The following is a 27,951-nucleotide window of genomic DNA, read 5'->3' on the forward strand; positions in this document are numbered from 1 at the left end:
AAAAAAAAAGAGGACAGAGTCGTCAAAACGGAACGTTCAGGGAAGAGATACAGGCCAGACTTAACCTCCGTAAACCTCTGTGACAGACGTTTTTTTTTTTTTTTAACACGCATTGTTCTCAAATGAGCCAACTTGGCATCATAAATACTTCTTGGTAATTTGAGATTGAGACGAATAATTCTTACCTGAAATGAAGCGATCGCTACACAGGCGTGCATGTATTTTGGTTGGGCACCATCCATCATGTTTAATTGCCGAAATCCATCGATATTTTCTGGTCTTTTCAGTTTGTATTCCATAGAATACATAGAATTGTCAGATAGGCTGAATACCAACTGGAGAAACAGTTTCATTGTCATTGAAATGTTGAAAAGGTTCTCTGCAGGCTAGTTAGCAGGCTATTTCCTGCTTCTGACATTTATCAAAACTTTGTAATAACCAGTATGGGATGGGTGGCACAGTTCCATTCCAACTCAAACGGTGGAACGACACCAGCTGAATAATGGAACGTTGTTTTTGTGTGTGTGTGTGTGTGTGTGTTGAATAGCAGGCCAGTTCCTGGTTGTGAAGTAAGAGGTTAAGAATACTTGGATAGGAAATGAAAACTAAATTGGTGTACACCTTGGACAAGTATGCAGTTAATGACGTATAAAGCAACTCTGATGTGAAACGATTAAATCGGTGCTCTGTAATAAGAGGTTGCTAACTGTCTTTTTTTAAGCAGAGCGCCATCTGCTGGATATGGTGGCACTAGTCCTAATGGCCACTGAAGCCCCCACTCTATACCAAATGGCGATCAGTCTTTCATCCAAATACTTTAATTAGTCCCACCCATCCTACCACCGCCTGTTATTGAGCATCAAAGCTTGGCCTTTGCACTGTGACCCCAGTCACGGGTCCCCTTCCTTCAATTAAATGTCAGAACGAGGGTGTGGAATCTAAGTCGTTACCTCGTTCCAAAGAGACTTCAAGGTTGTGTCGGGGGGCTGCTGGACCACCCAAAAGAATAAGGCAAGAGCTAGACATTGTATTTACACACTGTACTCCGGTAGATGTACCTGGGTAAAAGTAGTGATTCAATACATTTTCATAAGTCACTATAACTACAAGTACAAGCTCAGAAATGTGCTTGGGGACAAAGGTAAAAAGTCCAAATGAATTCTTACTGTCAGGTATTTACAATAACTGTTTTGATAACTCGGCAGAACAACAACAACAAAAAATTCTACTCACTATATGTGAATATCTCGCTTCTCCAAATTTGTTGCCGTTGTCGTTAAGGCTCCCTGGCTTATATTTCTCCGTGTCACCGCTGTCGCTGTCCGCCCCTCCCCACCCGCCTTATAAAGATCACAATCAGTTCATGAAGTGCTGAACCCTGGTTGACCTCACCCTTCCCTCTTTACGTCGTGACATCATTCGCCAACGTTGAGAAAAAGGTAACTACTGTTATTTGTTTTCACAAGTAGGAAGAAAAGTCAACCAAATGGTCAGGAAAAGAATTGCTCAAATAAAGTGCTGAAACATCTACTTAAGTGAACTCATGAACTTCCCACTACTGACCAGAGCACGCAAAGCTGATTGGGCAGCAGGTAGTGGGAAATGCCCACTAACAGTTACCTCTAAAGCTGATCTGGTGTGGAATGTATGCTGGTTGTGTAAGCGAGTGCATATGGGCGTACGAGTCAGGAGGAAAGGGAAATGTGGAGGTAGACTTCCTGTAGGATTTGCAGCGAAGCGGGCATGCTGGCAATTATGCTGCCAGCCATGAGCGCTTCAAGTCTCAGAGGCCTGAACTGCTCTCATCTTTGTGCTTGCGTCTGAGTCCAACAGTCCGACTCATTTATGTCTAATGAATGTTTCTGAGGTTAGTTTTGTTTTGTGTGTGTGTGTGTGTGTGTGTAGGTCTGCATGAAAATCTTGAACATGCAAAGGTGTTAATGCACCTTTTTATTCTAAATTATTGTGAATACACTGTTCCTTGTGTGCACCCATCTCTGAAAAATTGTTTCCCAGCCATTTTTTAAGCCAAGGTGCATATGTTATATTCCAAAGGAAGTTGGAGTAAATAAACGTTTCTTTGGACCAATTAAAACACATTCACCGGCATTGGCTGCTTTAGAAGTCAAATGTGGGCCGGGGGTGAATCTGTTAAGTGAAAATGGATCATTTCCGGGGGCACACCTGATGATCACCCAACGACGTCGTATACCGACAACATCTCGATCTACAAGTCCGATGCCAACATCAATGCCACCTGTGAGTGTGTGAACAAGTACCACGACACCGTACATCAATTCCTGGTCGAACATGACCTCAGTCTGTCAGTCAAAAAAAGTACGGCCCCTCTGTTCACCACGTTCTCAGCCTAATTTTGGACTAACCTACCAATCAAAATCAATAACCTACCGATCTCAACTGTCAACCGCCCAAAAATCCTTGCCGTTGTACTGGACACCATGCTCACCTTTGGTCCTCACGCTGAGTACATGGCCAAGCGTGTCAACCAACGAACCAACGTGCTCAAAGCCATCTCCGGCTCAAACTGGGGCCCGAGCGCCGAGACGCTCACTGTGACGTACAAAGCCATCGGAAGGTCCGTCCTCAAAAATGGCGCTCCAGTGTGGTCTCACTCGCTCAAGCCATTGCACTGGAAGAAGCACCAGACTCAGCAGAACGCCGCCTTCAAAGTCTAACTAGGACCACTTGCGTTGTGAGACCAAAATCCGACCAGTGAAGCATCACAACGAACTACTCACCGAGCAGTATCTACAACGCTGCCGACTACCCGCACACCTATGGCGTCAGGTGTCAAACGAACCACCTCAACCACGTTTACTTCGCCTCAAATACCGTCAAGACATCCCCACCGACACAGTGTTCGACGAACAAGCCTACCGACACGGGCCACGTAGGCTCCATCGAACGGCGGTCGAAGACGCGGTGGCCGGCAACAAACCGGTCGTCATCCATGGTGGCTACCCGACAAAAGGTGGACAAAACCGAAACCGATCTTCCGCGGGCCACAAGATCCAAACTGTCGCAACTCCGCTCTGGACAAAGCCGCATGCTCAATGACAATATGGCTCATATCGACAATACAATCGTCAACCTCTGCCCGAAATGCGGACAGGGCCCATCTTCAACTACACAGCGGCTCACACTACGCTGACCGTAATGGATCTGTGGAAACGCCCGATGGGAGTGGCCGCATTCCTGGAACTAGAAGTCGACTGATCAATGCGATTGACTGGCTACAACAACGACATGATCACCCGCAGCACATCTGAAATGACTGACTCAAGCAACCTTGACGGTATCTCTCTCTTTCTTCCATGTCTGCCCTCCGTCCTGCCCACGGTTCTCCGCTCCAAGGGGCTACTTGGTGGCCGCTCCATCGGTGTTCCGAGCGGGCGTCGAGGAGAGCATCAGCGTGACCATCTTCAACGCCAAAGCGGAGACTCGTGTGCAGGTCCAGCTGTCCGTGAAGGGACAGGCAGTGGCCCACAGCCATGGCTCCGTGCTTGGTGAGAACGCATCATCCCACCATCATCTTTTATGCAGGTTTTATTTTTGTATGCATAGCATATTTTGATTGAATTTCAATTTTAGGCATAATTTTTTTTTTCTTTTTCTTTTCTTTATACTTTAAGTACATTCTTCTTCATTGCCCTTAAAGGTGCAGATAAAAGTTCAATTTTGTCACTAAATACATGCATTATTCACTTTCAAATTAGATAAATATAAAAAAAATGAATGTTGTTTGGACAGGAATGAACTTGCAATGAATGAAATATAATGTTTTGATGCGTTTCCCCCATTTTTTTTCCGTGTTTTAGACAAAGGCACCATCAAGTTGAAGGTGAGTCCATCAAGTATTTGTTTAAAGATGCACGGGAGTAATTTATTATTGTGATTTGCAATAATGTAGAATTGTACTGCATTGTATCGAGTTTTTTTTCCCCCTAATGATTTGTTGCACAAAAAGTGGAGCATACAGTATCTCCCTAACATAGTTCTTCAGCACTGCCAACTCCAATTGTAGCGATCAAGTTATGACCAGAGAAGAGCTGTGTAGCTTGTGTCACCATAGCAACCTAAAAAAATCAAAGGCTGCAATTTCTAGAGACGTTGCATGTGAATACTGGAGGCCTGACACTAAATTTCATTACTTTAGAATTAATTTAATTGTTGACTATGTCATTAGTTCAAAGCTGAAATTGTATACATTGGTTGAGAAATGTGGAAGGATATAAAATATTTTCTAATTTGGGAATTTTACTGTGGACGGCACGGTGGGTCAGCTGGAAAGCGTTAGCCTCACAGTTCTGAGCCTTTCCTGTGTGGAGTTTGCATGTTCTCCCCGTCCCTGTGTGGGTTTTCTCCGGGCACTCCTGTTTCCTCCCAAATCCCCAAAAACCTGCAACATTCATTGGACACTCTAAATTGCCCATAGGTGTGACTGAGTGCGGCTGTTTGTCTCGATGTGCCCTGCGATTGGCTGGCAAACAGTTCGGGGTGTACCCCGCCTCCTGCCCGTTGACAGCTGGGATAGGCTCCAGCGCTCCTCGTGACCCTTGTGATGATAAGCGGCGAAGAAAATGGATGGATGGAATTTTATTGTGAATATTTGGTAATTTGAGAGGAAAAACTTAAAATATGTTGGGCATGTTCTCATGGTAATTGTGGAATAATGGTAAAAAATATGTGAGTTTTGGAATGTGAAAAACTGTGCACTGGAAGGCCTGAATTAGCTGACTATTTTAAAGTTGGAATGGTTTGAACCGGTCGACAAGTGTGGAAGATATAGGACATAAAAAATGGGGCTAATATGAAGCATTTTTTGGCCCAGAATTACGTGTGAAACACAAAAACTTCACTCCTTTCCCATTGACCTAATTTGTGTTTGATAATCCCGTGTTATGTTGTGTGTGTGTGCGGCACCAGGTTCCCTCTGGGCTGAGAGGCCAGGCCCACCTGAAAGTGTGGGGGAACTGTCACCTCACAGAAGGGGGCCACATCTTCCACAACCACACCACAGTCACGGTGGAGAGCAAGGGCACAGCTGTTTTCATCCAGACCGACAAGCCCGTCTACAAGCCCAAACACAAAGGTTCCCCTCTGATAGTGCGCCTGCTAGTTCGTCACATAATACACACGCGAGATCCTTTTTTTCTTTTTTTTTTTTTTTTTTTTTTTTTTTCCCCTTAGAGGTGTTTTTAATAGGAATCAATCACTATGCATGTATTAAAAATATGCAGTCAAGTTGAACTAAACTAGGAGGTATTTGGTAATTGGCATGAGTGGAATGTAACAAATTAAATACCACGGAACAAGGGTTGGCAAAGTATGGTCTGCCGCTACGTTCCTTCATCTGGACCACCAAGTATTTACATTATTAAGAGTCCTGTAATATTTGATATACAGAATACTGTACCTGTGTATATATAAGGGGTTGAACCAATTAATTGATGATTCAATGTTACTACTAAAATATGAGGGCAGCACTGTGACTTGAAGCTCCATCTTCATCGCCAAATTATGCGCATTAATGTGCGGGCAGCAACTGTGTGATAAGAACTTTGAAGAGAAAAGTGGTGTGTGGATTGTGCGTTGTATTTTTAATCATTTCTTTTCATTTGTTCCTGGGCCACTCTGTTGAAACGTGACGAAGCCACAAAAAGATATCGGGCTGGTGTACTATGCTGAAAATATATAGTTGACGTCATCGATTAATCAATATTCAACTTACTTAAGCGTTCACTACAAAAGTCTGTTCAACCCAGGCTGTGTAGCTTTGTAATTTAGATTTTTTTTTTTAAATTGGGCAATATATTTAATTGATTCATGTTCTTATTCATTTAACTTTTTCAATATTTTTTCAAGTCATGGTAGATAATAAAATGTAAAAAAATCTGTGTAAGATTTATTAAGCATGTGTATGGATATATATAAACGTATGCATTGTCTTTTACAAATGCAATACATTTAACAATTTTATTTAAAAATAAATAATGGGTTATATCACTATTATCGAATTCATTATACATATATATATAAAAGTGAAGATGATGATTTTTGTTATTACAATGAAGCATTTTACATGTTTAAATGTGTAACACATTTATTCATTTGTTTGACCTCATCTTCAAAAGACATCCATCTGCTAGTAAAAAAAATAACTAAAATGTTTCCCGCACTACAGAATTAGAGCAGCGTCCCGTAATTTGAGTCTCGATTGTAAACAATATGACAAATTGCTGATCCAAACTGGGATGTAGTGTACATATTTACTCTGTTGTTTTTGTGTGTCCTCAGTACTCATCAACATCTACACGGTCACGCCTGACTTGAGGCCAGTTAATGACAAGGTAACGTTCATTTTAACTTAATTTCATCACCGCCTGCCTCCTACTACTACTTTTTTTTCCAAAGTGATTTTTTTTCCTTGTGTTTACTTGTGCATCTGACGTTTGCTTTCCCACCGCTAATTGTCGGGGATTATAGGCAGTGAACCTGGGTCTGCCCGAGTATCGAGGCACGTAGACTACCCATTTACAGAAGCCCAGCTTGGGTCGTTTCTCCAGGAATGTTTGAACCAAATACGCTGCGCAAATGTGTTTGTTGATGTTGTTACAGCAGAGGTGGGCAAGGCCACACTTGAAAGCAGATGGATTAGGTTAAAAGAAAGGGGGCGGGGGGGAGGGGGGGAACGATAATATTATTCTGTGACCCAGGAAACAGTTATTGCACAACATTAAATAAGTGTAGAAATTATTTCGTAAAATTAATGTGTGCAAAGTGTATTTCTTAAATAGTTCTTTTGAGTGTGTTTTTATATGATTGTTTATATTGTGATAGTGAATATACCATTTTAATTAAGTTAAATAAAAATGCAGCCCTTAAATTAAATAAAATGTTAAATATCCATGTAAACTTTATCAATATTTGTTCTATTTATTTACTATCAATACAGTACCAGTTATTTAATACAAGTTATTGTTCAATGAATATGTAAATTGGTTTATCTTAGAAATATTTTTGTTTTCATTTACAATAAACCAATTATTTATAAAACTTGACTTGGTAATTGAACCATCCATCCCATGGTATGCAAAAGAATCTTTGCTTCAGTACCAGATTTATTTATTTATATTATTATTTATTATGATTTTTATTTTATTTAAGTACATTTTTGTATATTTTCCTGTATTTAAGAGTGGTGTTAATGTTCAAACTGCAGAATATATATATTTTTTTTAATAATATTGTTACTTTTAAGAATAAGAATATTTGTCATTTTGAAAGTAACAGGTAAAAAAAATTAAAAACCTGTGTCTTGGTTTTAATGAATATTCAGATGGGTGTTAAGAGGGGAAGCTTGCCTCTATTGTTTTGGTCTCATTTCCAACTTTGTCTGCTTTGCCCCTCTTTTACAGATTGATGCATATATTTTGGTGAGTGGAGTCAGATCGGATCACCCAGGGATTGGCAACAGGGGACTGGGGACATGGTGGGGGGGTCACGCATCCGGTCAAGGGCAACACAGCGGCAGATTACAGAGCAAGAAAAACAGGGAAGCTCACCTACTGTAGATAGCTGCGTGTTCTGCGGAGCAGCAGGATAAACACAGCATGAAATAGAAGCCTTGTCTTCACCTCCCCCATTGACACAGTGAATTCACCGCTGGCATCCGCGCCGAGCTGGTCTCCCTCGTTCCCGATAGATTTCCACTGAAGGCCAAATAGCAGGTTACTTCTCCATTATCTCGCGCTTGACCAACAAATGCATCTACTCGCTGGCCACTTCACTGGCACGAAAAACATCCAATACAAGAAATAAGACGAGCAATTGCGTTTTTCCAAAGATGATAATACTCACTTTTGAACATGGAAGCGTTAGGTGTTGTTTGACTTGCCGTTAACTTGTTTCTGTCTTGTCCGCGTTCTCATCGTGGTCCGAGATAAGAAGCAGGCCTCTGCTTCAAGGGCGCCCAATCCGGAGTTCCCAAATTTAGGCCTGGTACATACACAAAGATTTCTCCACGCTTAAAAAAAGTTTTTATCTGCTACAGACGTCACTCAGAAAGATGGGGAAAAAAAGAGCATTCAACAGTTTTGGATGTCACTTGTGTGGTGTGTGCCGAGAATCTGAACAAAGCAGACTGCACGTATAAAGATTCTATTGTTCCGCCGATGGTGAAGTCTCGTGTAATCACACGGGATCTCATAAAAGCGAATAAGAAACACTTATTGATACGCGCCGATATTTCCCAAGTGTTCTGGGAGTTTGTCTGAGTTGAGAGAAAACGACTCGCTTTGGTAAATACTTTTTGCTGTCTGAGCAACTCACTATTATACATAAAATGACACCAATGAAACAAAAATGGAAAAACAAATCTGCGAATAGTTGAACCCACAGGTGTGGAACTCAGAGTATGGTGGGAGCAACTGTATATGATGTCCGCCTCTTTTTCTTTCAGGATCCAAGAGGATCCAGGATGGTGCAGTGGAAGGGTCTGAAATCTATCTGCTGTGGTGAGCCATATCTTGAGATTTCTTTGTCATTGTTCAATGCACATCGCACATCCACATCCCAAAAAACAAAAACATGCATTATTTGGGGACTCTAAAGTGCCACTAGGTATGATTGTTAGTGTGACTGTTGTCTGTCTCGATGTGCCGTGCGATTGGTAGGCAACCAGTTGCGGGTGTACCCCGCCTCCTGCCAAACGATAGCTGGGATAGGCTCAAGCAGTCTCGCAACCCTTGTGAGGATAAGCAGCTCACAAAATTGATGGATGTGTTGCTCCATCTTTGTGTTCAAATATCCATAACTTAAACGGTTGTAACATCGTGACAAGGATTCTTTAGGCAGTTTGTTACCATTAGGCTAATTAGTTTCTCCTATGCAAAAGTTATGCGTATGGCGGCTTTGGTAATGAATGGATGGATGGTTGTCCATCATGAGTAAAAAGTAGTAAGTGTCTTTCGGCTTGTCCCGTTAGGGGTCGCCACAGCGTAACATCTCAGATGAGCACGAGTACAGCCACAAAAAAAAAAAAAAAGTCTGATGAAGCCATGTCTGAAAAGTCCCAGAAAGTCAGCCATTTTGGTTCTTCTTCTTTTCCTTTCAGCTTGTTAAGTTTGGGGTCACCACAGCATGTCATCTTTTTCCACGTAACACTATCTCGTGCATATTCCTCTCTAACACCCACTGTCCTCGTGTCTTCCCTCGCAACATCCATCAACGTTTTCTTTGGTTTTCCTCTCGCTTTTCCTGGCAGCTCCATCCTCAGCACCCAAAGCGACCATTTTGGCCATTTCTAGTGGCCATTCAAACACAAACTACTCCTAAGTTTTTGTTTTAAATCCGATTGGAATCTAATGTGAACCACCGATAAACGACAAAGCGGTGACACCAATTTGGAAACAATTTGCCTTTTCCCTCATAGTGTGTGTGCAGAGCATGGCAGCTAGGTTTGATGACTCACCGTAAAACATCCAACTCTGCAAGAACAGTGCTTGACCTAACCTTCATTTAACAACATTGGTAGTTACATCTATAATGAGTAGACCCACAAAATAATCTCAAAAACCTATGTCCAAAATGTACTGCAAGTCTTCCATTTTGGTTCAGAGTGGCCATTTTAAAGTCATTTTGGCCTTTTCCAAGGCCTTTCCTTTAAAACACAAACAACCGTAGTTTTAAATTTTATGTCCCAACCACGTATACAAGATAGATCTGCAACATTTATTTGCTAAACATTTTTGTTTTGTTTTCATTACTTACTCAGCACCACAAGTTCTGATCTTGCGCTAATGTCTGTCTCTGATGATCACACGCTGAAGAGATTCAAAGGTATGCCCTAGTTGCATGAACCTACAGATGGTGTTCCCATGCTATAGCTCAGATTTGTGTGTGAAACTTGTCTACTTTTCTATTGTGAAAATCTCTACTATATTTTGATAATCTGTGGTTTATAGCATTTGTTTTTATAGTATACCTACTGTAATGCCCCTCGCATGTGAAAAAAGGTCACTTTTCAGATGTATATTGAACTTCAGCAGAACAGAAAAACACATGAACATGATGAGCATACATATGGAAAAGAGCAGCTGTTGGCCACGGCTCACGCACAGACTTGCCGACCCCACACGCGAACCTGTCATGCTGCACCTCTTGGAGGCACCTATCCAAAACAGACATTTCAAAAATACAGTACTGTACTTTATTTTCTAGGATTTTTATGCTGTTTTAACAAATGTGCTTAAAGCGCGTGGGATGTGTACAACTATTTGAAAAATTGTTTCAGAATGGTATCCCCAACCATAAACAGGTTCACTGTACATGTAATAATAACTCTGCTCCTGGCGGTCCAATGTTTTTGTTTGTTTGTTTTTTTCCCCCCTAAAAGCGTGCCACCCAACCTTTGTGGACCTGCGATGGGGATTGGCAGGGCAGCAATTTATATTCATAATTTCCACTGGCTAATAGAATAAAAATATTTTACTGTCAAAATATGGTGAAAAAGTACATTTCTGTGCATCTTGCATGCTCTTATCTCCGTTTTAAGCCAGAATTCTTTCTGATGCAGGGATTGTGAACATGAGTTTCCCCTTGTCCGACCAGCCTGTGTTTGGAGAGTGGTTTATCTTTGTGGATGTGCAGGGCCACACATACAACAAATCATTTGAAGTGCAGAAATACGGTGGGAATCATTAAAAATTTATAATCGTTTTATCATACTCTGACTGTTCTGCTAAAAAAAAAAAAGAAAAAAGTCTAAATAGTGCTCTGCTTCTTTTGCAGTCATACCCAAGTTTGAGTTAACAATCGAGCCACCTCGCTACATCCGTGACCTGAACTCATGCGAGCAGGCTACTGTCCGGGCTCGGTAAGTCAAAAAAACACACCAAAAGAATTTCTAAAATATGAACAAAGTCAGCTCCAAAATGAAGAAAGCATTTCGTAAATAACACCTCAAAGTGTATTCGACAGGTACACATTCGGAAAAGCAGTGTCAGGGAAGTTGAGCGTGAACATGACAGTCAATGGAGTGGGCTACTACCGTCACGAGATGGGCCACCCTGTGATCAAGAACATGGAGGTCAGTTTTATTGTCTCCCCTGGCAGTTATGAAATTTGACTGATAAAACGTTGAAATCACAAATTGTTAATCATCAAAACCTTGAGATTACCCTAACATCATACTATGATATGACATAATTGCCGCAGCAACTGATTATTAACTAAAGTCAAAGAAAAATGTTGGCAAGGTTTCATGGGCCACATACACTCAATTGACAAGGAGTGCCAAATTCAGTCCACTGTTTTGGCAATTTAAATTATATTCCTCAACTGCTGAAATAACTATTATCACTCATATGTTATATTAAACTGTTATTATGGATGTTCCCAACCATTCCACTGGGATTTTGTTGAAGATCAACGTTACTAGTGTGCTTGCTTTGCTCTTCCCAGATAAAAGGCTCTGCAAATTTCAGCCTGTGCGTCAAAGACATGATGCCCGCGGATGTGGCCGACCACTTCAGGGGCACCGTGAGCATCTGGGCTTCGCTAACCAGCATGGACGGAAGCAGGCAAACTACCTTCGACGATTCCACGCCAGTCCATAAGCAACTTATTGACATTAGGTACTCCAAGGACACACGCAAACACTTCAAGCCAGGTTTGCCATACAAAGGGAAGGTAAGACGGACGATGACCAAGTTATATGTGATGAAGGTGGCCATTACTATTTGGATTTGTAACACTGGCCTTTTTTCTCATCACCTCTGTTTTTAGATTGAGGTGACTTATCCGGATGGGAGCCCTGCTGATGGTGTGAAGGTGCGTGTGAAGGCCGAGTTGAGCCCCAAAGACAATGTCTACACGAGTGAATTGATCTCCAAGGACGGTCAGGCAACCTTTGAGATCCCCTCCATCCCAACCGCAGCACAGTATGTCTGGCTCGAGGTCAGTGGCCTTTGTTTTTTGAGACAGATGTCTTAAGGCGTACTGACACCAGACCATCTGAACTATATTGTACTTGGTTCTCGCTCGACACTAAAGTCCGCTAGGTTTGGCTTGTGGAACTGTACTAAACTCTAATCAGGCCTCGTACACTTCCATGTTAATCCTCATCTTGACCAATAATTATAAATAGAACAACTTGATGGAATTCACAGTTAATGAAAGTTGCACTCAGTCATGCAAGAGAACATGCATGTGTAATCAGGAGTTGAACGAGTAAAACATTTTTGAAGTTGACGGTAAGGTGATGATAATCGAGTTCAAGCTGATTAATAAATTATGTCGGTGTTTTATTCCACTTGTCAACTCACTGTGTGTGGTTTTGCTTCCAAACAAAAGCTGGCTCGTCATTTTTCTCACAGTGCTTAGTTGCACAGTTTGAAAGTGACTGTGCTACCGCTCTCATTTCTAATAAAATATGTCTACACACTTGAGGACCGTCTACGCAGACGTGTTGATTTTCAATAGGGTATCCATAATGTTAATGGCAAAACACAGGAATGGCGATTCATTGACTTCAAACTATCATCGTCAATGGCATAAAAATTCACCATTCTGCATGATCATGCAGTTGAAGCGGACAGGTATTTAAAAAAAAAAAAAAAAAAAAGCTCTAGCCGACACTGTGCAGTGGTTCAGTAGTTGCTTCAACCCTTACGTGCAACATGAGTATAACATCGCTCATCTTTCCAGTTATGAATGAACATGACTCGAAAAAAAATCCACATTAACAGGAAAGTAGCAGTAAAGTGTTGTACGGCGTGACAGCGCATCTAACTTTAAACCCTGAAAATACATGAGTTGATGCATACGATAGATACAGGTCGCTACTTTTTTTTTTTTTCATCCCGTTAAAGAAATTTAATAGTACAACAGAGGGAAAGGCAATGGCGCTAAAGTGCGCAACAATCCGTGATTTGATCATATTTTGATTTGCTGTTTGGTAGACAAAGGTGACGTCCATTGAAGGCAAGGCAGTCGGAGATCAGTATCTGCCCAGCTACTTGTCCATCAGCAGTTGGTACTCTCCCAGCAGGTGTCACATCCAGATCCAGAGCCCCAGTATTCCGCTCAAGGTTTGTTCTGCTTCCTTCAAATACAATACAGAGGTGTTTCTAATATATTTTCCTCTCATGTTGCTGAACAACTTCTTGAGTGTAGTGCATACATGTGCATCTCAGGTCGGCCAAGAGGCAGAAGTGGGGCTCAAATCCACGTGTCCCTGCAACTTCACCTTACACTACGAGGTCGCGTCCAGGGGGAACATCATCCTCTCGGGCCAGCAGCCCGCCAACCTCACTGCCTTGCACCGAAGGAAACGGGCTACGGTCACCTTTGAGAAAAATATTCACACCACCCACTCGCCTGCGTCTGCCTCAGGTAAATTTCAGTGTTGTTATGCTATCTCATGGTTCGTCACTCACATGCCTGTGTTACCACAGATTCTATAAGGGTAAAAACCCTTGCATATGGGAAAGGATAGCCACAGCATCACCACTTTCCTTGGGGAACTGAAGTCACGACACTGAGTTGTTCTGTAAAATGTGGCATGCACGGAAGATGCATTTTCACGTTGTAGGCATAACTAGATCGCTAATAGCACACTGTCGTTGTGGAAATAGGCAATCTCTGAATTTATTTTGTGTGGTCTTTGCTTTTTTTGTGTTGCAGACTCTTCCTCGCAAATGGAAATGGACAGCTGTGTGTCATACCTTCGCTTCACTGTGGCTCACACCATGGCGCCGCTCAGCCGTCTGCTCGTGTACTACGTGCGGGAAAACGGCGAGGGCGTTACGGACAGCCTCCAAATCCCCATCCAACCTGCCTTCGAAAACACGGTTCGCGCTACTTCCATAACTCATTAGTTCCATATTCTGATGACTATACACAATTACACAACAATATGTTAAATTCTACCATATGGCCCGTTTTGAAAATCCATTATGACACCATGAGATGAAATCAAAAGACATGAAATAGATTGCATTGCGAGCAGGACATCATCGAAATACACAAATTGCTGAGATAAACACCAGAGGTCTTAAGTCTTAACCTTCAAGTTCCAAACAAGTCCCAAGTTATCGACTCAAACGTCAAGCATGTGAATTTTTTTATTTTATTTTGAAGTTCAAGCAGGTTGAGTCAAGTCATTATTTGGGTGAACAAAGTCATAGGTCAACTCATAGACAGTCTCAGTCACAATATTTATTTCCACATTAGCCACTTTGCATGCAGTACAGGACAGATTTTTAATGGCCTCAGAGCAGTTATTGGTGAGCTAAACTGTAAAATTGCTTACCTGTCGTTCTGTTGTTATTTTTTTTTGTCGATTTTACATTTTGAAATTTTTTGATCAACATCATAACCATCCAAAAGATACAACACAAAAGTAACAAGTAAAAACCCGTGTGTTGTCTTTCTGGGTTTTATAATCACAAATGATTAAGTTAGGTATTGCGTTTGTTATTTCGAGTTGATCATCTTGCATGTTGTCATTCTCTTTGACACGATATTATGAAAAATGTAATCCTTTAACCCAAATTTAGTAATCTCAAACATATGATATGACGCTGTATGAGGTGACCTCAGCACTCGACGTAATAGCATACTGGTTTGTTGCCAGGTTCGGCCGCACGACACAAAAAAAAAATAGACTTCAAAAATAAAACAAATGGCACTCAAATGTGAGAATACAGATTTTCGACTTTAAACGGGTAAGTCTTGACAAGTCATGTACTGAATAGCAAATCAACTTCAAAGTCACTGTGGTGAAAGGAGCCCAACGGAGCTCATTAACTGAGGCTGAATTGTGACTATTGTGAATGCTGAGGAAAAGTACTACTGATGTGGGGAAAATTTACACTCCACCATTCAGAGGTTTTTATTTTCCATGGGACTAATTACGACCATTGCAATCTGCATATCAGCAGTTAATTATTCAGAAATGCTCACTTTTTTGCATTTTTTCCCATATGGAACTTACCACCAACATCATTTGCTGAAAACCTTTTTGTAGTTTTTGCGCTTTCTGAAATCCACCCACAATACCATAATATTCCACCGTATCCCAACTCGCCACTGTACAGTACTTTTTCTACGTTATGTGCATTCCAGGTGTCTCTTTCCCTGTCCACCAATGAGTCCATGCCAGGTGACCCTGTGAGCTTGCACGTCCGTGCTGAGAAGGGCTCTTGTGTCTGTGTGGCCACTGTGGACAAAAGCCTTTACTTGTTGAAGCCAGATTTCCAGCTCACTCCAGACAAGGTTAGTACTTGGGACTCGACTATGTCTTACGGGACACTTTTTGGATCTGCACGTGAATCCCAATAAGTCAGAAGATGCACATACAAATACTTCTTAGAAGTATTTAAAAAAAGTACATTTAATTTCCCGATTTTGTGTTTTTCATTTTGTAGAAGCCATAATCATTTAAAGATTCATCATTTAAAATCATGAAATGGGGAGGAATGTATAAACTGTATGAGCCGCAGCATTTGAGTTCAATTGTCCAAATGAAATTTTCCGACATATTGAAATACGATCCAAGAGCATTTTTTAATGCACGTGTACAAGGGCTCCATCAAAAGTCACCGTTTTTACCTTCTTTGTTCCTCAGGTGTTCAAAGAGCTGTCAGATTTTGACGTGTCCGATGCTTTTGGCGTTCAGAAAGAGGACGGACACTTTTGGTGGCCCGGGCTGTCCTCAAAGAGACGCAGACGCTCTTCGGTTTTTCCGTGGTACTGGGACATCACCAAGGATGCGCGCTTCGCCTTCACAGTGAGAATAACACTTTGTTAATGACCCATTTTCACTTCACTGAGAGTTTTTCTTAATGCTGATTTTGTGCCTTGGCTTTATAAAGGTCGGTAAACAAGTTATTGATTGCACCATTCTTGCTCTTGATATATCGGTGTGTATCCAGTTTGTATTGCTCTCCATCTCTGTGTATGTTGAACACAGGAAACGGGGCTTGTTGTGATGACAGACATGGTGAGTTTGAACCACCGGCAGAGTGGGGGGATGTACACCGACGAGGCCATCCCCGCTTTTCAGCCGCACACTGCCACCCTGGTCGGCGCCATGCATTCTCGTTTGATTGTCAAGTAAGTGGCAACAGGAAGGTATTTCAGTCTTGGACACTGTGATCAAGTTTTAAACTCAAGCAACGTCTATCTTATCATTTTGTCTTTAACAAACGACAAAACGTGTTTAATTTCTTAAAAATTGCAAACACAAGTTTTAATAGTTTAAAGGTGGCATATTTTGCCAAAGCAACCTTTTTCTAGTATTTGCAATGTAAAATTGTGTCTTTTGTTCCTTGGTAAACAGGTGACATGAGTTAAAATTGTACACGCATACCTAAATTCCAGAGATTTTTCTGATGGATGGCCTGAAATCAGCTCATCCGAATTTCTCAAGCTTATCTACTTCACGAGCAAAGAGCTCCTCCTTTCCTTTCCGCACCCAAACCAGAGCTGTCAACACAACAAACACGTGTCCTTCTACACGGAGACAACCAATCAGAAGAAAGGGGCGGACTTGGGCAAATATGGGCAAAGGGGATACAAAACTTGGTCAAACAGAAGTAGCTGCCAGAGGAACCTTTTGTGGACACTTGAAGGACAAAACCAAGGTGTATTTTTCAAATTAAGTTGACACTTTTATTCCAAGACCATGTTAGAGAGTGACTCTCTAAGCAGTAAACATATCAAATAAATAATGATCTAAAACCACTTTAATGTGATTACGCCTCTCACCTGTTATTCGTAATACCTGTCAACTTGCACTGTAAAAAAAACAACAACAAAAAAAAAAAACCCATAATGACTATAAATAAACCAGGTGTCGAGTACCGCATGTTAAAAAAATGTACACTATCAATGTTTTGTTTGACTGAGCTAAATTTTTGGAATGCGTGAACTTCCATTAGTTGTGAAGCAAAACAATCACTTCCTGACTTTACGAGCAAACATCTCAGTGTTCAATCAGCGCTCGGAAACGGACGAGCGGAGAAAAACAAAGGAATTAGATGTGATTGCTCGTCCGTATTCCTTGCCGACATTCCTTAATGCTACCCGTTGGGGTGATGAACATTAAACTCATGACGAGACTTAGTAGAATGTCAGCGTGCAAATCCCATGTAAATCATTGGTCCTTTTATGGTGTTGTTTTATTGTGAGCAGCTGAGGCCTTTTACTGATGTCGGCTTGTTTGGCTCGCAGAACAGAGAAGCGGAGGCGAACATTCTTCCCGGAGACGTGGGTGTGGCACTGCCTCAACGTCAGGTATGTAAATCCCAAGCATTATTGGATGGGATGGAAGAAAGGATGATGGGAGAGACGAAGGGAGGAAAGTGCAAGAGATGATAGAAATCTAGTGGTGGGAGGAGGGCGGGAGTCCGCTTCCAGAAGCTGTTCCCGCTCGTGTGTGAATGCGGCTCTTTTTTTAAAGTGGCCCATCTTGGAGCGGGCTGTCGCTCTCTCAACAACTCTCTCAATATCCTATTCATTTTCAGCCAATGTAAATCAACTGCCCATAGATTTCCATGTACCTAATTCCTTTGGAAACCCTGCATAATTTCCAAATAGCTCTGATTTCCCCTGAAGTTCTATAAAAGTAGACTTTGATCAAGCAAAGCAGTAAACATGTTTTTAACTTACCATCAGCCAAGACTCTCGTAATTAAAGCTTGCCAATACAGGGTTCCCATGCTAGATTATCTTTGGGTGGAACGTACAGTTTGTAGTGCTCATATTGTGGTTTTTTTTTTTTTAACCTTACCGTGTCCCCTCGCACATTTTATTTTTCAAGATATGAGCTGTCATCTCTTCTTTGACTTGCAAGCACAACCCTTAATATGAGTGCTCTACGGTGGCAGTGTACTCAGTTCGACTCACTTCGCAACAAGAAGGTGTATGGTAGATAATCCTTGAAACAAAGAGCCTTCAAGCTGTTTATTACCACACCCAATTGAAATTTACTGTGAAATTAAACATAAAAAAGAGAATCTCATTTTGTGTTTTTGAAAGACCCAAATAGGTTTTCCCTAGTTAGGTCCACTTAGCTTAACCCTAACTAACAATGGGGAAACTCCTTTTACATGCTAACCCTTAGCATTGACAGTCTGGGCAAGGGGAGCAGATCTGCACCAAGGAAAGCTGGTGTTTAGCCGCACCAGCTAGCAAGTGCAGCTCATAGCCACTGCAGACTCGACACAAATTATCTTAACACCTAGCATTACTCCTAATTTGTGTGCAACTGGGAAAGGAGGGAGCATAAGTGGAAGTACCTTGCTTTATTTAACCAGCTTGGAGCTGATTACTGCCCACTAGTAGGTTCAAATGAGTGCGCTTGAGTCAGTTAGGAGCACTTTTCAAAAAAAAAAAAATAATAAAATAAAAATGGAGGTTTGGCGACATTGTCTGAATTTACGATTTTGATCATAAAACAATAAATCATTCAGCCCCACCATTATTGTAATCATTGTTTTTGTGCTCAGGCCAAAGCCCCGTCTAAAAACTGGGACACACCAGGCCGACACTCTGCTATCATCCTTTGTCGGTACTAGCTACTTGTCTCGTCCAGACAGTCAGACTTGCCGATTTTACACACATCGTCATCAAGCCACACCTCTTAAAGAAACAAATCAGAATCAGCTTGAATTGCCCAAGTGTATTACAAGACACAAGGAATTTATCACGGGTAGTCGGAGGCACCCTAGTATCACAACAAGCAGTCACTATGACAAAACTTAAATTTAGGACGTAAAAATGAATTCAAAGCATGTGACAGAAGTAAGGTAGAATTTTAATCTAATAGTAATCCAAAATTTTCAGTGGTTTGATTGAAACCGTGTGGCGGAGTCTATATTGACACAAGTGTTTCACTGAGCTTGTCTTGTGGCGCCAACAGCTCTGAAACAGGCGAAGCGGAACTGCGACTGGATGTGCCAGACTCCATCACCACGTGGGTCACGGAGGCCGTCGGCCTGTCCAAAGACAAGGGGCTGGGTTTGGCCACGAGAGCGGAGCTTCGTACCTTCAAGCCTTTCTTTGTGGACTTCACCTTGCCTTACAGCTTGATCCGAGGGGAGCAAACCAAAGTTCCCTTGACTGTCTACAACTATCTGCCGACGTGTGCTGAGGTATGATGATGCGGACAAAAGCCTAAAGAAGTTTTTGATGTCTTAAAAATTTGTAACAGGGGATTACAGTCGCTGGAACAAACTGTGAACCTGAATTTAAAATGACAAGTCGCACTGATGGCAGTTATCTTTGGCGCAGCTGCTGTTCCTCAAGATCATCCCGACTCAGTTGAAAGTTAGAATATTTTATAGTCACTTTCAAGCACAATAAAAGCTATATTAGCAGAGAGTTGAGGAGAAATCACAGGCACAGACATGATTGAAGGTATACGTGGCATGATGATGTAAATATGTATCGGCTTTAAAGGAGATGACACTAGCTGCAGTAAAATCTGTATTTTCAATGAGTTTTACATGAGAGTTGTTTGGTTTTGCAGGGTTAGGAAATCGATTGATGATGTGATAGGCAGTCTACTAGTAGGTGTGGCTCTGTTTTTGTCTAAATTGTGCTTGTCTGCTTTTGCGTGTGAAGTTCTCAGTTTGAAGATGGAATGGTTTGAATCGGTTGAGAAATGTGGAGGGAGGAGGTTCATTTGTAAAATATCTCTTAACTTGGGAATTTTTTTGTGAAGATGTCGGAATTTTTGGAACATGATAAATAGTCCTCTATTTGTCCCGAATGAGCTGGACAGTTTGGAGTTAGAATGGTTTGAATCGGTTTAATAAGTGAAATATGGAAGAATGGCACACCAGGACGGGCCACAGTTTGGTTGCAGGCCAGCGGGAACGGCTCTGAAGTCTTGCCCGGTTCAAATGACCTCGTGTGAATACGCCCTTAGAGGAGCCTCTATAAGCTCGATGTTAGCCTTAAATGGGTCCATCCTGCACTCTGAAGCGATGACATCATGATCTTTGCAGATGTGCCTGATTTCGTGTTAGATGAAGAGATGCAAATGGGCGTATCAGCTTTCTTTGATATCCATCCCGGCAACATGCGATTTCTATATTTTCTGCTCCTTTATTTATGACTCCTGGAGTGTGGATAAAGGGCATTCCTCTATCAGAGTTTGACAATGAGCGGCATTTAATCCTCCAGGGAGCATGAGAAACATGAGTCAGCTCACTTGAAAAATTCAAAGAGATCTTGAAATATTTATATATTCTCCCTGGCGAGAATGCTCCGCATGAGGGTGGGACAGCGAGAAAGATTGTTCACTTCCCAATTTTTTTTTTTCTTTTTTTACAGGTTCACATTAAAGTGTCAGTTCCGAAGGGCATCAAGTTTATTGGTCATCCTGGAAAGCACCACCTTACCAGGAAGAAGTGCGTGGCTCCAGGGGAGGCTACACCAACCACCATCGTGTTGGCTTTCAGTGAATTGGGTCCAGCAAACATCACAGGTATCCACAGAGCTCAACTTGGAACCAATTTTGCACAGTTCAAGCCTTTTTCTGACCGAGGGTAAACCGTTTCTATGACTATAATGGGTTTAGTCCTGTTCTGCCGCATCCAGCATGTCCCTACAGGAGTGCAGCTGTATCAAAATGTGCTTTCATTGTGGGCCACACATAAAACTACTACCAGGCTTTATTGACGCCCTGTGAGCCATGCCATTCAATGGCACCATACATGTACTGTAGTAAACATGGGACATGAACAAGACAATGTTAGCCAATTCCTGCGACTTTACAGTGAAGAAAATAAGTATTTGAACACCCTGCTATATTGCAAGTTGCTGAGAAACACAGAATTTCAGCTCCGTCCAAAGATTTTCTATTGCGTTTAGGTCTGGAGTCTGGCTTGGCCACGTCAGAACCTTGATATGCCTCTTACGGAGCCACTCCTTGGCTTTCTTGGTTGTGTGCTTCGGGTCATTGTCATGTTGAAAGACCCAGCCAAGACCGATCTTCAATGCTCTGACTGAGGAAAAGAGGTTGTTCCCCAAAATCTCACAATAGATGGCCGCGGTCGTCCTGTCCCATGTCCAGAAAAACACTCCCAAAGCATGATGCTACCACCCCCATGCTTCACAGTAGGGATGGTGTTCTTGGGATGGAACTCATCAATGATCTTCGGTTAGTGGAATTATGACCAAAAAATTAAATTTTGGTCTCATCTGACCACAAAACTTTCTCCCATGACTCCTCACAATGGTCAGTGGCAAACTTAAGACCGGCCTTGCATGTGCTGGTTTAAGCAGGGGAACCTTCCGTGCCATGCATGATTTCAAACCATGACGTCTTAGTGGATTACCCTGTCAATCATTCAAAGCCCTCGCTATAAAATTTATGCATTTATTTATTTTAAATGAAGAAGTGCGGAATGCACAATTTGTAAATATCTCTGAATTCTTTATCCTTAAGCGGTCAGTATTCCACTTTCAAGCATTCCCCTTGTAGCAGCATTCAAAACAGCGCTCAACTATATTCGAGCAGTGTTTCTTCTCTGGTGGTCTGTGAGTAACTGAATCTGGATTTCCAAGTTCCAGAACTTTTAGTTCTTAGTACTCACTAGAGGAGTTGTTAATTGGTGTGTCACCCAAACATTGCCCACCTCAGCACGAGGCCTCAAGAATAGCCGTGCCCTTGTCGGCTGTGCGCGATCTGCTCACCCACCTCGAGGTACAAACATTCCCCTCCCGAGCGCATGTGAGAACAAAGCAGGCCGGCAGCGGGGGAGCTGCCACAGCTGTGCTGTGACACTCAGTGGCATGTTGATGAGTTTGCAGGTCACGGCGGTCAATGGGCCCCCCATGGCCCCACTCGACTCCCCTAGCCCCCTTGTGTTTCCCTCTCACTTCACACACACAAAGACGCCACTGGCACGGGGCCACATTTCTAACGCGAGAGTCCTTGCACAGGCATGTTTGTCTTGTGTAATGCGCAAGGTGTTGTACACGATATCCACCAACATTGTTTAGACTAATGGCTGTGTCTGCTAATTTTACGTTGGCTTGTCTTTATTTATTTATTTATTTTTTTATCCCCGGGCAATTAGTAGTAATGACTTATGAGTGGCAAAGTATTAAGCGTCAATGTCTACGTCGGCAGAACGCCATGCTCAAATTAATGAGCTCCACCAATGCTATGTTTTATTTTTGTTTGTTCGTTCATTTGACGTGTGCGTTGGCATGTGGAATTTCTGCATGCTGGAATAATTTCTTGACATCCAGCTTTAATTCACATGGGAGAATTTACACCATCTCAAATGAAGGGAAAAAAAAAGGACTCTTAATGGATGGCATGTCATGGGGCTGTGTGAAATATCCAATTTACATGTGGAATATTACAGTTTTGTGTGGCCTAATGATCAAATTTCGCATCTGCAAAACAAAAAACACCCTCAAAGCTGCGTGTGGCATAACAAGCACATGCTTTTGTAGTCAAAACACTTACTCTCAAAGCTATGCGTGGCATCGCCATTGCACACAATTCCAGTCAAAAACAACTCTCAAAGCTACGTGTTAGAACAATCGCAAGCATGTGTAGTCAAAACAATCACTTTCAGTGCCATTTGGGACATATTAATGTTACTCGATATAAGGCATGTCAAAGCTGTGTGGCCAAATAATCAGATGTTCATATAGTTAAAAAAAAAAAAAACAATAAAAGCTGTGTGTGGCATATTAAAGTTATATGAGGTACCTTAAAGCTATATGTGGCCTATTCATCAGACCTTTGCATACTTCAATCAAAACAATCCCTCCCAAAACTGTTTGTCACATAAATCACAACCTCCTCAAGTAAAAAACAGCTATTCTCAAAGATATGCGTGATGTAACAATCACACAATCTTGTAGTAAAACCAAGCACCCTAAAAAAAAAAGTGTTTGGCATAAAAAAACACACACTTGTGCAGTTCAACAAATCACTCAAAGTCAAAGCTTTGGGTGGTATTATCATAAAATGTTTGTGGAGACAACAATCAATCACTCTCGCGGCTATGTGTGCCGTAACAATCACAACCTCGCATTTGGCCTCAAGACTGAGGCACACACAGTTAATAATAAGTAGCTGTGTCAGCTTCAAGGTCTGACTATCTCTAATATTAAACATAAAAAATGAAAATGATAAAGAATTAAAAGTAATACATGGAAAAATATTTATCTGCATTTAATACATTAATTCCTGTTGATTGATACAGGAAACATTCTGACTGATTATGTTGGGATCCATCAAGATGTACATATTAGATTAGACTCTAGAACTTTGATTCTACTGATCATCATTCTATGATGGTATGAGCATTCATGGGTGAACCAGAAATGAAATGTAACAGCGACTCGAGAGGATCAGCCAAAAACAGGTTGCCATTCAGTTTTCTCTGTTTGCCTCCTCAGCCCGGGCCATCGCCTATAGTGAAACAAATTGCTGCTCAGATTCGCCACAGTCGGGCAAAACAGGAAATGACGTGGAGGAAAGAAGGTCGCCCTCTGGCCTCGACTTTGTGCGTAGGACTGTCGTTGTGGAGGTGAGTGACTGACCATCTATCAATATGTCATACATTGTTCTGAATACATTATTTGAGTTTTGTGTTTTCTAATTTCATTTTTCTCCTTGCAGCCAGAAGGCCTGCCTAGAGAATATACCTACAGTGTCTTCTTCTGTCCCAATGGTAAATGCAGACACATTCCACTCTATTGTATGATGTTGTGTGGAACAGTGCACAAATGCATTCAGCAACAGGATCACTCTTCCACTTTTACTAAACGGGAGCTGCTTCGTGATCACAAATGCATTTTTATTAGTTACTTGGAAAAAAAAACATTTAAAATACAGTGAAGAAAATAAGTATTTGAACACCCTGCTATATTGCAAATTCTCCCTCTGAGAAATCATGGAGGGGTCTGAAATTTTCAGCGTAGGTGCATGTCCACTGTGAGAGAGATAATCTAAAAAGAAAAAATCCAGAAATGACAATGTATGATTTTTTTTTTTTTTTTTTAACAATTTATCTGTGTGATGCAGCGGGAAATAAGTATTTGAACACCTGTCTATCAGCTAGAATTCTGGCCCTCAAAGACCTGTTAGTCCGCCTGAAAAGTCCACCTTCTTTCCATGTATTATCCTCAATCAGATGTGTGAGGTCGTTAGCTGCATAAAGACACCTGTCCACCCCATACAATCAGTAAGTCACAAACTTGTAACATGGCCAAGACCAAAGAGCTGTCCAAAGACACCAGAGACAAAATTGTACAACTCTACACGCCTGGAAAGGGCTACAGAGAAATTGCCAAGCATCTTGGTGAAAAAAGGGTCCACTGCTGAAGCAATCATTAGAAAATGGAAGAAGCTCAACATGACCTCAATCTCAATCAGAATGGAGCCCCATGCAGGCTATCACTTCGTGGGGTCACAATGATCCTTAGAAAGGTGAGGAATCAGCCCAGGACTACACATCAGGACCTGGTCAATGACCTGAAAAGAGCTGGGACCGCCGTTTCCAAGGTGATTGTTGGATGTCATGGTTTGAAATCATGCATGGCACGGAAGGTTCCCCTACTTAAAGCAGCACATGTCAAGGCCCGTCTAAGTTTGCCAATGACCATTTGGATGATACAGAGGAGTGATGGGAGAAAGTTTTGTGGTCAAATGAGACCAAAATGGAACTTTTTGGTCATAATTCCACTAACCTGGTTTGGAGGAAGACAAATGATGAGCTCCATCCCAAGAACACCATCCCTCTGTGAAACATGGGGGTGGTAGCATCATGCTTTGGGAGTGTTTTTCTGTACATGGGACAGGCCGACTGCCCTGAATTAAGGAGAGGATAACCGTGGCCATGTATTGTGAGATTTTGGGGTACAACCTCTTTTCCTCAGTCAGAGCATTGAAGATGGGTCGTGGTTGGGTCTTTCAACATTTCAATGACCCAAAGCACACAGCCAGGAAAACCAAGGAGTGGCTCCTTAAGAAGCATATCAAGGTTCTGCCGTGCCCTAGCCAGTCTCGAGACCTAAACCCAATCGAAAATCTTTGGAGGAAGCTGAAACTCCGTGTTTCTCAGCGACAGCCCAGAAACCTGTCTGATCTAGAGAAGATCTTTATGGAGGAATGGGCCAAAATACCTCCTGCAGTGTGTGCAAACCTGGTGAACAACTACAGAAAATGTTTGACCTCTGTAATTGCAAAGAAAGGCTACTGTACCAAATATTAACATTGGTTTTCTCAGGTGTTCAAATACTTATTTGCAGCTGTATCACACAAATAAAGTTTCTTTTGGCTTGTCCTTTTCGGGGTCGCCACACCGTGACATCTCAGATGAACGCACATATGTTTGGCACAATTTTTACACCCTTCCTGACGCAACCCTTCTCAGGGAGTGGAGGCCCCAGTAGGATACGAACCCACAACCCTTGGTTTACCAAACCAGTGCTCTAACCACTGAGCTACGGGGCTGTATCACACAAATAAATCGTAAAAAAAAATCATACATTGTGATTTCTGGATTTTTCTTTTTAGGTTATCTCTCACGTAGTGGATATGTACCTACGATGAAAATTTCAGACCCCTCCATGATTTCCAAGTGGGAGAACTTAAAATATAGCAGGGTGTTCAAATGCTTATTTTCTTCACTGTAACCTTGGCTAATGAGCTACATGCTCCTTTACAATGTCTGAAGACAAAATAGGATGTACTAAAAGTAGTATGTTAAATGATACAAAATTCTGTTTGAAAAATCCCATGTTTAGGTGAAGGTTCATCCGTATTAGGGTGTTCCAAAGAAATTTAGGTACGTTGGACTTTTTACATCTGAGTGCCAGAGTATATTATTTTTTACCACCAGAGAGAATCCACATTTCAACTCCCAACAAGTACGAGTATCAATACGTGAAAAAGCCAGCCAAAATGAGCCAGTTCCAGATGGCCGTAAAGACGCACAACGACGCCCATTTCGCCCTCTCACCCATGCCGCATGACAGTGCCGAGATGATTGAGATTGTGCTGGGGGGCAGGCAGAACACTCGCTCCTGGATCTCCTTGGGCAAGATGGGCGAGGCCCTCGTCAGTGTCCCCACGCCGGGCATCCTCTCCTGGGATGAGTTCCGCAGCTTCTGGATCCTCTGGAAGGGAGGTCTGGTGCAGGTAGACAGCGTCTTCTGCTTATCAGCATGAGATTGAAAGTTTCCAAGATATGTACAGCAAAACAATCGCACCACTACTTAGTCAAAACATTCCCTTTCAAAGTTACGTGTGACTTTACAGGATCGCTATTTGTAGTATAATCAGTTGTTAGTGTTCTCCAAACTGTCATACTCAAAGCTTTGTGTGCCTTGAAAATCACACCTTTGTGTTGTCAAAACAATCAATCCAAAGATTTGTGTGACATGAATTACGCGTTCCTGTAGTCAAAGCAACCCTTTAAAGCTACTTGTTGCCTAATAATCCCATTCTTATGTCCTCAAAACTATGTGTGGCATCACTATCACACGTCTTGTGAGTCTCGAGCCTAAAGGGCATCATTGTGCTGTTTTTTTTTTTTTATATTTATAGTCTTGAGGAATGCTGATCACTGCTTATTATACGCTGCTCCCCCTGCTATTCGCCACACAAGACTGGCAGCCTGTTCAACGCATCATGTACTCCAATTCGTTTTGGATGTCTTTGTTGTTGTACATAAGTCATCGTTTTCGTCTATTTTTTCCTCAGGTGGGCCATGGTTTACATCCGTCCAATGCATCAATAATTCTTCAGTGGTCCGGCACATCCCCTTTACAGGTTTGTCTTTTCAAAAGATTCAGAAATCAAGAGCCAGCCGCAGTAGGTGAAAATTATAACACATGTAGAGACCATATAAATATGTAATACAGTAGCCGCACTAGTTTTACGCTTCCCACGTGCTGTAATATTAAAAAAAAAACCTGACACCACATGCAAACAGAGCATACAACAATACTCATAGGCATATACGTATTTTTTATGCTCTGTGGGATCAACAACTAGTACTGAAGCGTCGTTGGGGACCTACTCAGCCTCCTCTTGCTGTATCACTTCAAGTGGACCTTGGTGCTGCCCGGCATGTTGCGGCACAACGGGGTACTACACTGAAAGCGCACAACTCTAAATTCAGAATTGCCTACTACTGTCTACTGTTTAAAAAAAACAAAAACAAAAAAACGATCAATCGCTTTGAAAAGCCACAATATAGAAACAATGGAGTTGTCATTTTCTTTTTTTCTGTCTTTTTTTTTCCTTTATTATTTAAAAAAAAATCCACTAATGCTTTTGCAACCCCTCCCGCCCATCCAGGTTCGACACATAGGCTTCTCCACGGGCTGGGGCTCGATTGGGGAGTTTAAAATCTGGAGGAAGGAAGACTCTGATGAGAACCACAACGAGGCCTTCACTCTGGGGGTCCCGCACAACATGGTGCCTGGATCTGAGCGAGCTTCCGCATTTATGATCGGTACACGTTTATGAAGAGACAGACTTGTATCGAAATCTTTGAGAATGACTGGTGCCCTCATTGCTTTTTAGGGGATGTGATGGGGCCCACGTTGAACAACCTGGACAAACTGCTGCGGCTGCCGTTCGGGTGCGGGGAGCAAAACATGATCCATTTTGCGCCCAACGTTTTCGTGCTGAAGTACCTGCAGAAGACCCAGCAGGTCAGCCTCGAGGTGGAGAATGAGGCCACAAATTACCTCTTGCAAGGTACAGCCCATCTGCTAAACTGCTTATTAGGTCCAAAATTTTTTTCGTCACATCCTTTTAGCTATTGGACATATGCTGGATTTGAAACCCCCCCCCCATCTCATGTTGCTAGCAGGTCTGTGCTTACCTAATTTTGCAAGTAATTTCTAGTCGTTTAGGTAGTTTCTATTGCGCAAG

At 42.0% G+C, this 27,951-nt stretch overlaps 1 protein-coding gene across 2 annotated transcripts in view; it reads left to right on the top strand.

Moving 5' to 3' along the window:
• The window catches only part of cpamd8 (C3 and PZP like alpha-2-macroglobulin domain containing 8), a 66,331-nt gene that overhangs the window by 3,136 nt on the left and 35,244 nt on the right, over positions 1 to 27,951 (top strand). For both annotated transcript variants that reach the window (XM_061824895.1, XM_061824894.1), the window contains exons 2-27: positions 3,376 to 3,527; positions 3,840 to 3,862; positions 4,948 to 5,113; positions 6,319 to 6,371; positions 7,440 to 7,457; positions 8,483 to 8,537; positions 10,598 to 10,711; positions 10,813 to 10,897; positions 11,002 to 11,110; positions 11,485 to 11,712; positions 11,809 to 11,979; positions 12,984 to 13,112; positions 13,218 to 13,416; positions 13,708 to 13,874; positions 15,151 to 15,300; positions 15,653 to 15,814; positions 15,998 to 16,140; positions 17,260 to 17,322; positions 18,949 to 19,180; positions 20,367 to 20,520; positions 23,460 to 23,590; positions 23,683 to 23,734; positions 25,907 to 26,205; positions 26,770 to 26,838; positions 27,370 to 27,526; positions 27,598 to 27,774. In XM_061824895.1, the coding sequence (XP_061680879.1) occupies positions 3,376 to 3,527; positions 3,840 to 3,862; positions 4,948 to 5,113; positions 6,319 to 6,371; positions 7,440 to 7,457; positions 8,483 to 8,537; positions 10,598 to 10,711; positions 10,813 to 10,897; positions 11,002 to 11,110; positions 11,485 to 11,712; positions 11,809 to 11,979; positions 12,984 to 13,112; positions 13,218 to 13,416; positions 13,708 to 13,874; positions 15,151 to 15,300; positions 15,653 to 15,814; positions 15,998 to 16,140; positions 17,260 to 17,322; positions 18,949 to 19,180; positions 20,367 to 20,520; positions 23,460 to 23,590; positions 23,683 to 23,734; positions 25,907 to 26,205; positions 26,770 to 26,838; positions 27,370 to 27,526; positions 27,598 to 27,774 (3,458 nt within the window). The remainder of the gene's footprint in view (positions 1 to 3,375; positions 3,528 to 3,839; positions 3,863 to 4,947; positions 5,114 to 6,318; positions 6,372 to 7,439; positions 7,458 to 8,482; positions 8,538 to 10,597; positions 10,712 to 10,812; positions 10,898 to 11,001; positions 11,111 to 11,484; positions 11,713 to 11,808; positions 11,980 to 12,983; positions 13,113 to 13,217; positions 13,417 to 13,707; positions 13,875 to 15,150; positions 15,301 to 15,652; positions 15,815 to 15,997; positions 16,141 to 17,259; positions 17,323 to 18,948; positions 19,181 to 20,366; positions 20,521 to 23,459; positions 23,591 to 23,682; positions 23,735 to 25,906; positions 26,206 to 26,769; positions 26,839 to 27,369; positions 27,527 to 27,597; positions 27,775 to 27,951) is intronic.

This window comes from Syngnathoides biaculeatus, chromosome 7 (assembly GCF_019802595.1).
Source record: "Syngnathoides biaculeatus isolate LvHL_M chromosome 7, ASM1980259v1, whole genome shotgun sequence".
Taxonomy (NCBI): domain Eukaryota; kingdom Metazoa; phylum Chordata; class Actinopteri; order Syngnathiformes; family Syngnathidae; genus Syngnathoides; species Syngnathoides biaculeatus.